This window comes from Pygoscelis adeliae, unplaced genomic scaffold (assembly GCF_000699105.1).
Source record: "Pygoscelis adeliae isolate BGI_AS28 unplaced genomic scaffold, ASM69910v1 Scaffold637, whole genome shotgun sequence".
NCBI classification, from domain to species: domain Eukaryota; kingdom Metazoa; phylum Chordata; class Aves; order Sphenisciformes; family Spheniscidae; genus Pygoscelis; species Pygoscelis adeliae.
This window is the reverse complement of record NW_008825168.1, coordinates 11,726-23,913: the sequence shown is the minus strand read 5'-3', so window position 1 is coordinate 23,913 and position 12,188 is coordinate 11,726. Positions and strand designations below refer to the sequence as shown.

Below are 12,188 nucleotides of genomic sequence, written 5' to 3'. Positions count from 1 at the left end.
CCCTCTGCCCAGTGCCTGTGCCAGCTGGTCTGCAGGAGCTTCCCGGAGTCCAGCGTGGGGTCCTGCTTGAATATTGAGAGGTGCTCCTCCTCTGGTAATTTCTCCATCGACATGGCTACCAGTGTCCCACAGCAGCACTGGGACTGGTGCCTTTTGAAATCAGTGGTAACCCTTTCTCCCAGGAGCAGTCTTGTTCTCTATCTGCTTTCCATGTGAATATATATATATTTTTTTTTTAAAGAGTAATTTGAAAAATAATGAGGGAAAATACTGAATTTCTGGGATAAACTTTAAATAGGCTTAAACTTGGCCACTTTGTTTTTATACAATACTGATAGTAGCATCTTTTTCTCCTGTCGCGGCCCCACTGGCACAGCTCAAACGCCAAAGGGAAGAAACGGTTCTTTGTTTGCTCGTTGTCCTACGTGGCAGGGGGCTATGTTTTATGTAATTCTTGGCTGGGTGCTTCAGAGCTAACAAAGATTTCTTGTGTGTAAACGGCATTGTGCGCGAGGGCTGGCGGGGCCAGCGGGAGAACAGAGACCCAGAGCGCTCACAAATGAAGAGGCAGAAATGGAGGTTAATTTCCGCAGGAAGGGGGAGCAATGGAGAAATGGAAATGGTTAGAAGTTTGTCACGGGTCACACAGACAGAGGGCTCAGAAAACGGTATCTCTAAGCTCTTGGGGAAGCCGTCCCTGGTGGTCAGGAGGAAAACGGGTCCTCGAGCAATGTCTGGGTAACGTCCAAAAAGCTCTGCAGAGCTTTAAGCTGCTCTGTGCTGTCTATTCCTTCTGCTGCTGTGTGGAAAGATGATGGCCCAGTCGGCCCCTGCTCTGTCACCGTGGGCTCCACAGCTGAGCCACCACCAGCGTTGCCCTCCTGGGGACCGGTCTGGGGAAGTGGAGTGTCATTTGAGGGTGTCTGTGCTGAAAACCCCCAAGCAAAGGTGTCTGTATTGTAGGAGGATTGTCTGTGCCTCTGTCTTCTCTGAAGTGCATGTTCTTCAGTTCCCAAATGGTTTCGAGTCAGTTTGTGATGATGCAGACAGTGTCTCTTGGTGTGGGTTTTAAGGAACTAAAACGGCTTGGCTTTTTTTTCCCCTTCTCAAAATGGATTAAAATGCAGATTAATACACTCCTGCTGGGCCACGCCAGTCATCATGGTGAAGCGAACTGAAAATGGGGTTTTACATGTATTCCTTGCAGTGGTCTATAGATACGTTCTGCCTATGTTGCTTTTTTGTTTTGTTTTTTTTTTCTTTCAAGAAACAGTCATTTAGCATTTACTGTGCTGTTGTTACTTCCATCTCTAGATAAGCTAGATAGCGTGGAGATGCTGACCTCCGCCAAAGTGATGCGTCTGGACTTTGTACTGCTCCAAAATGCAGTATTTCTTAAGGCAGGAAAAATAACCTACCTTACATTGTTAAAAATAAAAATACCCTAATAAATCCGGTGTGGATGAAGTTGTGTTGGCTGCATGTCTGCTGCTGCTTTAAAAGACTATTTTATTTCAAAATATGCTGTATGAAGTGACATTTGTTCCAACATAACTGAAAAAATGCCTTTTTTTGTTGTGATGATGGAGGGAAATCATCATACACCTCATGTTAGAATACAAAATCAAATTCTGGTCCACAGCTCTTGAGTGCTGGAGTCATGTCCTCTGCATATAACAGTTGATTGTAATGTGCTGTGGCATGATGGAAGGAGCTATATGGTTACAGTCTGGATCTTGCATACATTAGCATAAGATGTAGCATTATTTGCCTGGAAGCTTGGTGAGGAGAGGTATGGGTATGAAAGGAAAAGGAGTTGCATTGGAAAAACACCTACTAATATTTGGAATGGTTTTCAAATCTCCTAGAGATGTGAATACCGCTGTCATGGAGCTGCTGATAATGGCGTATGCGCTGAAGACTTCCTGTGCCAGGAACATCATAGGGGTCATCCCTTACTTCCCCTACAGCAAACAGAGCAAAATGAGGAAGAGGGGCTCTATAGTCTGCAAGCTGCTGGCTTCGATGCTCGCCAAGGCAGGTGAGTGTCACAGGGAGCAGCGGCCTGGCAGGCTCGGACGCTGCAGTGCATCCGACTACTGGGCATCCCAGCGGGCGTCTGTCCTTCCGTTCTTCTCCCGTTCGATGTGGGGACGTGCTGCTGAGCCCTTGAGCCTCTTTGGGGGAATTTGTTTTCTTCAGCTTAATTTTATTTCTTTGTAACTCGCACCTGGGGAAGTGGCCTAGAAGTGTCATATTGAAATACAGTGTCAGCCTAGTGCTGTGACTTATCGCATGCCTGTTTCTCATTATGTCTTCGGAACTTTTTATGTTAACCTGTTTATGCTTATTTTATCACATGGCATAATAGTCTGAGTAATAGCTAAAATAGTCTGGAAAATGGAGATATTCGAGGAACTCCAGCCATGTGGGAGTTGTCTCAATGAATTGTTATCTTTTTTTTTTTTTTACCTTAGGTTTAACACACATTATCACTATGGACCTTCATCAAAAGGAAATTCAAGGCTTCTTCAGCTTCCCAGTAGACAACCTGAGAGCATCCCCTTTCTTGCTTCAGTATATACAGGAAGAAGTGAGGTTACTCTAGTTCTGTATATATCAACTTGTCTTAACTCGTCTTAATGTGATAGCAGCATTGGGCCGCTGCTTATGCAGGGGTTGTGTTGTCAGGCTAGGTCAATTGCTCTGTTAATGAATTCTTTCTTAGGGGGTACCTATTGCATGTTTCTTAGGGAAGTGGGAAAATGTCATCTTGTGTGATTGTACCTGGATAGAAATTGAACTCTTGATCAGAAGCAGAAGATAAGCTTGCTCTCTGTAGAGCTAGTGCCATTTGAGAGACGCTATTTATGCTCCTGCCTCTAATCACCTTTTAAATCCTGTTAAACTGTCTCCCCTCGCCCTTTGTTCTGCGGTGGATGTCTGACTGCTCTGAATTATTGATAGACTTTGTCTTGGGCTGAGTGTAGGAATGCTGAGCGCAGCAGGGCTGGGGGCAGGGCACGGAGGTTTTATTTTCCATGTGCAAAAGATGATGATTTATGCCCACATGGTGAGAGCAAGGCTTCCCCATACGGGGGGAGAGCGGGCCCTGGGTTCAGACTTTCCCCTGCAGACAGAAGTAGCTACAGCCAGTCCATGTAGCATAGGTTAAACACAGTGAACGTTCCCACCTTCGCCTGTTTTGAACGCAAGGCCAACGCCTGCTCTGTGCGGGCACTGGGGCTCCGCGTGCTGGTGAGAGCCAGGGTTTGATACCTCTGGCCCCCAGGGCCCATCGCTACACCTTCCCCTTCCTTCCCTGCGCTGTGTGCGGTGCCCTGTGTCTCAGACAGCTGCGCTCAGCACTGCAGACCAGGCCATAACTTGTGGGCACCAGCAGGGAAGGAGGCACAGAGCTGCAGTCACGTGCAGAGCAGGACCTGCAGTATTGCCTGTACTAAACTTATTTGTGTTGCATTTGGGGCAGAATACACGAATACTGGCGTGGAAAATGAGTGCGATTGCCTCTCTAGTTTCTTGCCACAGAATGAAGATTTGGATCTGGGGAAGGAGAGCGGGTGTGATTATTCAGCCATGTATCAAATCAGTTACTCGCTAGCAAGAAGGTCTTTACTTAAATAACTTTTTATCACATCCAGATTCCAGATTACAGAAACGCAGTTATTGTAGCCAAATCTCCTGATGCAGCCAAAAGGTAAATGGATGCTTTACTAGCTGGTTAAAAGTAACTTGGAAAAGATCTGGGCTGATGGGAAAGACGCTAGGAAAAATATGGGAGGGTCGCAAATGGATCGGCAATCTGGTCCATAAGTCCTTTGTGGCTGGAAACGGGATGGACATCTGTAGTGGTGCAGATGGGCAGCTGAATTTTGCAGGTCCAACCGTGTGGGAGGAAACTCTGGAGGTCTCTGCTGCTGCAGAGCTAGGTGGTTCACCTGGGGCCAGGATCAGACTTGCTGCATGAGTTTCAGCGGTGCCTGACCATCTCAGAAAGCATTTAGCATATGGAGGAACACCAGGAGACCCTTGTGGTGGAGCCAAGGGGGGTAGCGTGGGCTTTGGGATATTAAGGAGGAATGAAAAGTCACTTCCAGTGAAGTTTCTTGCTGGGGAACAGCCACAGAGGTGCAGCCTTTGCTTGCCCTGTTGGGTGTGGGAGAGGCTTGCTGCACTGGGCTGTGAAGTTGCATCAGCCCAACATCTTCCTGACATGCTCTGGTTGTCCTGCAGGGCTCAGTCTTACGCCGAGAGACTACGGCTGGGACTAGCAGTGATCCATGGAGAGGCTCAGTGTACAGAGCAGGACATGGATGATGGACGTCACTCCCCTCCGATGGTCAAAAATGCAACTGTCCATCCTGGTCTGGAGCTGCCGTGTAAGATTAAGCTTCTCTGCTTACCTTTGGGCAAAAAAAAGAAAAGTTTGGTGGGAAATTGCTGTTGGTTTAGCTGTGTAGGTGTAACCAACCTAATGGCAGTTGGACCAGTGGAATTTTTCTCATGGAGAGGTTGATATCAGCGAGTTGTAGGAGAAGGTACAGGGGAAGGTTTTTATTTAACTCCTTCTGGCCATGCAGAGCATCGGTATTGTTCTCCTTGGCTGTGCCCACTCAACAGTGTCAGATTGACAAACCTCTGATAAAGGTGGTGCTTTTCCAGCACTCAACAACAAAACTCATTGAGCTAATGAAATAGAAAAGAAATGCAAAAGTGTAACTGACATGGGAACAGCCACCGAGACAGGCTGCTGTCCCCAGCGTGGCGGGGAGGGCTGGCCTTTGTCTTCCCCTCCTGCTGCAGCCGTTGTTACTGCTGGAGATTTTCTTCATCTTGGCAGCCAGGGGATCATGTTCCGGTGTCTGTTTTGACAAGGTTTTGAGGTTTGCGTGGCTAGGGTGAATAGGTTCTCCGAGATCATTGCTGAGCTTCTTCCTGTGCTCTTGCCATCAATTGATAAGCTGCTGATTTGGGAGCACAGAGCAAAGAAAAAAGGCGGAAACCTGTGTTCTAGGAAATGCTGTCCTCTTAGGATTGCTTGTATTCCTGCAACAGCAGCAGTCAAGTAACGACAGTACAATCAAAATTCAGCTCCCTCTTGGGAGGATTTTAGCTTTCTAGGTAGATGGTGGTATGACAGAAATTGAATGCAGTGAATGCGGCTGAGAAGTGACCGTGGGACAGGATGCATGCTGCTGTGTGCGGTAAGGAGCTATCCATCATGCAGCCAAACTTAATTATACTGGCAGTGGCTAGAGCTACTGATAAGCGTCTCCTCTTGTCTTTTTAAGTTTAGGGAGAACATCTAACCAGTTTGTGGGCAGGTCGTGGAGGGGAGGCAAGTAAGACTGCAGGCATTTTACATTACCCCAGTCATTGCTCGCTATAATACAATCAGTTAAACAATGCTTATGTTGCTGGTGAAACTCCTCTTGGGCCTTGGGGGACAGGTGCGGTTTGGCAATGAAGTTTGGGACTTCATCTTGATTGTCGCCCTTCTGACAAAACAGGAATTTGCGTGGTTACTCTTGGCCTTTTCCTTCCTCTCCTACCCTGAAGAGGATGCTTTCCTCCAAAATACCACTAGCTGACGTTTGTCCACTACTGGGGCATTGATGCAACTGTATTTTTCTTTCCAACCATGTCACTTTAAGGAAGCTCGACTGTGGGAGCTTGTGCTGCTGGAGAGCCCTGTAAATGGTAGCTCATACAGAAATGTGCCCTTGTCCAGTTTATTTATGATTCCAGTGGAAAATTGTTTTCAGTCTTCAGCTATCCAAACACAAACTAATTTGCTGTGTATCACCACTTTCTTCTTTTATCTCCTGCAGAAACTCAGCACTTGACTAAGAACCTTATATTCCTGCATGCCTAAGGCACAAATGTAAAACAATCAAGCTGTGGCTTGGTAGCTGTCTGTCGGCAAGATGTGGGGTGGATTACGGGGAGAACTTGTCCAAAACTTTCAGTAGAAAGTTGCTTTTCTCTCCAGTTTTCTAATCTGATAGATACCTGGTTTTGAGTGAGCTGGGCTCTGTTACTGAAGGTGCGGAATACTGAGGTAATAGCTGTCTGAAAGCAGTCTGTAAGCTTCTAGTGCATCCTGGTTGTGTCGCAGCCTCTGCCGTGGAGCTGTGCTCTGCCAGACAGAGGTGAAAATGCAGCTAGGGTTAGGGATGGCAATGCTGTGAGTGTCTGTCTGTACTTAGCCTCTCTGCTACACCTCCTTTCTTGTCCGATCCAATCATTTGAAAAGTGTCTTCCCACCTCAAGCGGCACATCAAACAAAACCCTTGATCAGCTGTTCCTGCCGTGTGTACCGTCACCAGCAATGCCGGTGGTGTACGGTCTGATGGCAGAGTGAAGCAGGGTTCAGCTATGTCCCTGTATTGTTGTTTGTGAAAGGTAGGACGCGTGCTACTCACGCAGAGCTGTATGCTTCCTTACACCAAAACTGGCCAGAAAAACCTCCGGTTGTCGAAACAGAACCGGTCTCCAGGTCTGCCTGGCTCAGCTACCACAAACCTGGGTCTGGGCAGTTAGAAGGTGGGGGTACTCCTGGGGGGTGGCTGAGAGTAACCGTGGAGCATCCTGCTCTGGGCTACAGCCAAATTGGTGTGGAGCATCCTATCTTCCCTCTCTAGACTCTGCAGTTCAGGGTCCCCAGCAGCTGTGTCACAGCCAGAAGAGAGAGGCGAAACCCATGTCTGGGAGCAGCCCCAGAGCCCTACAGCGATGACTTATGCTTTATGCCATTCTTCATGGGCATCCTAGTGAATTGGCTGGGCTCCTGCATCCTGGCATGCACCTTTTCTCTCTATTCTAGTAGAGACCACGTGCCTTTAATTAATGAGTGTTATGCAGTGTAATGGCTTATTTATTGTTCTGAGAGTGTAGCCTGATGTGATACTCTGATTTGGTGTCATATGGAGCCATAACAAAAATGCCGAAGGTGCTTCAAATTGCACTTTATTTAAAGTGCTGTGCTAAAGACGTGGCAACGGTTCACATCACTCAAAACCCAGAAATCGGAGCCTTAGAGACAGGATGTCACTTCGAGGTTATTCTCTTTGATTGTGCGCTCTTTGTGTCTCAAAACATGCAGCTGGCTTGGGGCTGCGCTTTAACAAATGCGTGTGGACTCTTTTCACGTTCCCTCATCCTCGAGAAAAGGAGTGGAGCACCATCTGTTAAATCATTTCAGTGGCTTTGAAATTCAGTACTTTATACAGATCGCTAATGGTCTGCTTCAAACCCAGAGCCCAGCAAACTGTCACGAAGGAAGAGAGTTTGGGTGAAAAACTGGAGTGACCGTAGGTCTGTTCCTACTTCCCTACCCTCATCTCTTTCCTTTGTTCAGGCTGGGCACAGGGATGTTATCTGTCCTTCCAGGTCTCTCTCTTCACAAAACAGTTTGTTCTTAAGCTCATAGACTCTGTTGTAAATGCAGCGTTATTTTTCTTGGTGATTATCACTTTCACGCACACTGTCAGCTCCAAACAGAATTTGTTTTAGCATTTCTCAACCCATTTTTGACCGCTTAATTAAAGCAACAGGTTTATGCACCTGGGAATGTTGTTTCTTCACGCTGGTGATAATCTTGCCTTTAACCCATGGTACTTTGGCGTATATTACCCACATCAGAATGAAAGTGCAGGTTAGAGTGTTTGGCTGATGAATTTATTTCCCCACCAGCCCTCAGTGTTCTTTGATATCCTCGTTTCATAAAAATGGTGGCTGGTTTGGTTTTTTTCTCTTTTCTTTTTTTTCCCCCCCCAGAAGCTACAGATACAACAAGCATCTTTTCTGACTCTCCAGAAAAAAAAAAAGCAACTCTTAACCTAAACTCGTACATAATCCAAGGGGTTACACCAGGCAGAAGTACAGCTGTGGCTTATTTCTGTTGCCTTCTTTTGTCTACATACAAATAGAGGTTTTGTGTCTGGGAGGAAAATGTTCTTTATTATTTGACTCATTTTTCAAGCCACCTTCTCGTGGCAGTTCTGTCTTGCACATCTTGATATGTCCAAAGATTTTGAAGAAAAAGAAACTGGCCGCAGTAACCCTTGCATAAGCTCTCATCACATTGGAGCAGTTCTCTTGAGATTTGATGTGGTTGTGGGTAGATCTTTGGCTTGCAATTTTTTTTCTTTTCTTTGCAGAGAAAATTGAACAAGAAAAAGGGAGAACATCTCTTTAGGATCCGGGTAGGTCGACATGTTGCCTACCATACTTTAAAAATAAATCAAAATTGAAATACAGCATTTAAAAACAGACAAAGAGATGCGAAGCACTGCTAATGTTGCTAGCTGCTTTGTTAGCCTTTAAACATAGCAAGGAATGTGTCTGCTTCCTTTATGGAATAGAAGGATACTGATTTGCTGAAACTTCATGTGTTTGTGAGTAAAATAGTGCTGAATTTCAGCTCCCTAGGCCTGTTCACCATTTGCTTAGAAAAGAGTTTTCCCTACCCTGGCTGTTGTAAACAGAAATGGTACTCATCTGTGGATGCACACTAAGGATGGGATGGCAGCCAGATGTAATCCTTCTGGTATTTCACAGCTCCTGCCAGGAGTTCTGTTACTGTCCAAACTAGATAATAAACTCATAACTAATCTAAGCAGGTAGGTAGCGCCTGTAATTGAAATTTATGGTCTGCTTATCTCTTGTGATGCTTAATCCTAGTTCATTACAAGTACTCTTCCTTCTCATAAGAATATTTTCCCTTCAGGACTTAGATGTGCCTTTGCATTTGATAGGAGACTCAAAAATAACAAGGGAGGCTGGAGAATCTGTGCTCCAAAGAGCAATTAACTCTTAAGTCCAAGGTAGCCGTGACTTTAACTGCAAAACCTAGCAATAAGTAAAACTTTGGTCAAAACAGGACCATTGGACACCTTTTATACAGTTTTGGTAGGCTTACGGAAAACCAGTCTGTGGAGTAGGTCGTGTATATGAAGAACAGCTCTACACATGAATCTTGGGAGCTGTGGTCCTTACAATTGCTTTCACCGCATCCCTCAGCCTGACTCACTCACCCAGCTGTGCTTGCACTCTAAGCGTTCCCAGGCACTGATGAGTTGTGGGAATAGTACCGGATCAGCCTGCTGTGCAGGATGGGGAGTTTCGTGTAGGACTTTGGTGACCCAGGAGGGCAGAAATCAATATTCAGACAGGCTTTTTGCTGGGCAATGGCTTGTGTTCTCATGCTGCTCAAGTATTATATTGAAGTAGGTTATCTTAAAGGAGAAAAATCTTGCTATCTAGGGCCAAAGCTCCTCGGTGCTTGAGAAGCCTCTGTGGCCAGAATCCTGGCAAGACCTGAGCTTACGAAGAGGAGGGGTACAAAGTGCCTCGGTAGGATACTTCGCTGCAGTCCCCGTAGACTTTTTCCGGCGGACCCAAGGAGCGAGAAAAAAGGGGGGGGGGGGGGGCAGGGCAGGTAAGTGTTACAAAATGCTGGATTTTCCTCTTTGCTTCAGTGGTTAGATCAGCCCAGGTTATCACCTAATGACACGTGCATGCCCACCACCGTGTCCTTTCTGTGCTGGGAGTTTTTGTACTGCATTCACTGTATAAACCAGCACCCTCTGGCCAGTGAGAGGTTTGGCTTATGGACAGCAAGTCCCTGGCCAGTATCAGAGGCTGATTGCTGTTCGGTGTGAATCTGAAGGCTGTGTTATACCTGGACACTCTCAGTGCGTCCTAGTTTGTATCGCTGTTATTTTTTATACTGCTGCTGGAAGTTTTTTGGGATAAAGGGTAAAGCCTGTTACACGTAGTTTTTGTATGAACCATGTCAGTGCAAAAGTAGAGTCAGGAGGGAGTAAAACCTTATTTCCTGACACATCTCTTCACCATGTGTCAGATAGCACAGCTCATCAATGTATCCTTTTGCTTCCAATTGCTGGCTGCAGTGAGCTTGTAGAAATGAGTCTGAACTGGATTTCATCCTGCTCTTTCCATTAATCCACTTAAAAAAAAAAAAAAATCAGCAAATTTGCTTCTGCAAACTTCCTTAAGCTTTCTTTGCCTGAGCAGGTATTATTAAGGTCCTTACGCGCTCTGAAAGAGCTTTGTGTGTTTGGTGATATGAGAGAAAGCAAGCAAGCTGCAGTGCAAGTCTCAAATCCTTCAGATGAACTAGTGAGTCCAACAGGTGAAAAATTGCACCTTGTAAAGCATATGCCCTTTGAGAGGTGTTGCTCAGAGAAGCCCATTTGATGTTCCCCATCATGAGATACCCCTTTTTTCAAGTCCCGTTCTGGAGCACAAAGAAAGTCACTGACATTTCCCATAAACCAGGTGCTGCTTTGTAGCTTGCAGACCTTGCAGGCCCCTTGCACAGGGGTCTGTTAGATATTTGGATTTGCTTAGTGTCTCTGAGGTCACTACAAGGTCCCCAGAAACTGAGAGTTTCATCTTTATGCAGCAGTGCTATTCACTTAAGGAGGAAAATGATGGTTAAACCAGTGGTTACCCACTCAGGTGGGCATCAGGATAATGTAAAGCACGTGTCTGTATCTGTGCACCAATATAAGACGCAGTTTAGGGCTGGGCCTCTTGTGTGGTGGAGCTGTTGCGGTTTGACTCAAGGCTAACTGACCTGGGCTTTTTTTTCTTCTTCTTTAGTGATGATGGCCAAGGAGAAACCGCCAATAACTGTGGTTGGAGACGTTGGAGGAAGAATTGCCATCATTGTGGTATGAGTGTGATGGAGAGGAGGCGGGGGGGTGGCTTCCTCCCAGCATCTTTTCTTGAGCTGCTTTATCCCAGAGGGTGGGAAGGGACTGCTGGTGTAGGGGTGGGAACGTGATTGTTACCACTGTTTTCTCTGGTTTTGCTGGTGGCTTTGGTTATTTCAGCTTTCTGTTGAAAACCCTTTGTACTTCAGCGCTTTAAGCCCTGAAGTCTCCTTGCTCCCTTGAATCTACAAATGTCAGGTGTCTACAAATACTCAACAAATCCAGGACATGCAGAGAAATCTCCTGAAGTGTTTAAAAAAACAAAACAAAAAAAACCCCAAAACCCAACCAACCAAAAAAAACTTGCTGAGCTTCTCATACTTCCTGTGCCATGCTGCAGTGTAAGTAATCTACATGCAGCTACTATCACCATGAAAAAAAATACCTTGCTGAAGATTAGCTCTGTTTGTGTGTGTGCACGTGCAGGGACTAATTTGTTTCCAAGACACACTATTTGTTTTGCACACTAGCAAAACGGTCTGTAAATTAGGGAAATGGCGTTCACAGATTTAAGTCATGCATGTGGCTGTCCCTGCATCTCAACAGCAGCTGAAGTAGCCAGGGATGATTTTTTTTTTGGCTGTGTGCATGGCCAAAGCTGTGGTACCTTGCAGATCCACTCCTGCCCTGCAGGCGCAGTAAACTTCTGGTTTTGATGTTACTTCTGTTTCTGCTCAGGATGACATCATCGATGATGTGGAGAGCTTTGTAGCTGCTGCAGAGATCCTGAAGGAGCGTGGAGCCTACAAGATTTTTGTGATGGCTACTCATGGGCTCCTGTCAGCAGATGCCCCCCGTCTCATAGAGGAATCCTCCATCGATGAGGTGCGTCTCCTTTCTGGACTGTGGAGGAAGGGCTGGCTCTGGTGGGTGGGTTGATTTAAGGCGCCAAAAACCACAAACTGATGTTCTTCCCCTGCCACGTAGCTCATCTCTGAGATGACTGGTTTCATCAGATGCTTTCAGTTAGCGGGTTCTTCACTTTTAAAAAAAAAAAAAAGCATGTGATTAATACTTGTTCAGATCAGATCTGCTTCTCTGTGCGCGTCTTCTCCCTGATGCACAGATATTAGTCATCCCTGCCTGGACACTTCCCTTATCGCAGCTGAGTGCACGTGGCTGCTTTCTCACTGTACAGACCTTCTACCTGTGCCTTTCCCCCGGCTGATGACGGGCTGTTGGGTACATTAAGAGGATAAGATTTCAAACCTCGCCCTTAGTAACAAACGTGTCAGATCCTGTGATCTAAACGGACCCGTCAGCCTGTGTGGAGGTGGCTGTTGTAGAGTGCTGGTTATGCCGGTCCCCTCAACAGATTGACTGTCGTGTGGGGGAGACCATTTATTTTAATCTTTTTTTTTTTTTCCCCCCAACATACAAGGATTTCTCCCCCTGAACTGTCAAACAGCAGGTACGCACCCC

General features: G+C 46.2%; 1 protein-coding gene across 2 annotated transcripts in view; it reads left to right on the top strand.

The window, feature by feature from the left end:
• Positions 1-12,188, top strand: part of PRPSAP1 (phosphoribosyl pyrophosphate synthetase-associated protein 1) — a 26,575-nt gene that overhangs the window by 13,205 nt on the left and 1,182 nt on the right. For both annotated transcript variants that reach the window (XM_009328898.1, XM_009328899.1), the window contains exons 4-9: positions 1,869-2,041; positions 2,478-2,593; positions 3,663-3,718; positions 4,255-4,400; positions 10,654-10,724; positions 11,445-11,591. In XM_009328898.1, coding sequence (XP_009327173.1) covers positions 1,869-2,041; positions 2,478-2,593; positions 3,663-3,718; positions 4,255-4,400; positions 10,654-10,724; positions 11,445-11,591 — 709 coding nt within the window. The remainder of the gene's footprint in view (positions 1-1,868; positions 2,042-2,477; positions 2,594-3,662; positions 3,719-4,254; positions 4,401-10,653; positions 10,725-11,444; positions 11,592-12,188) is intronic.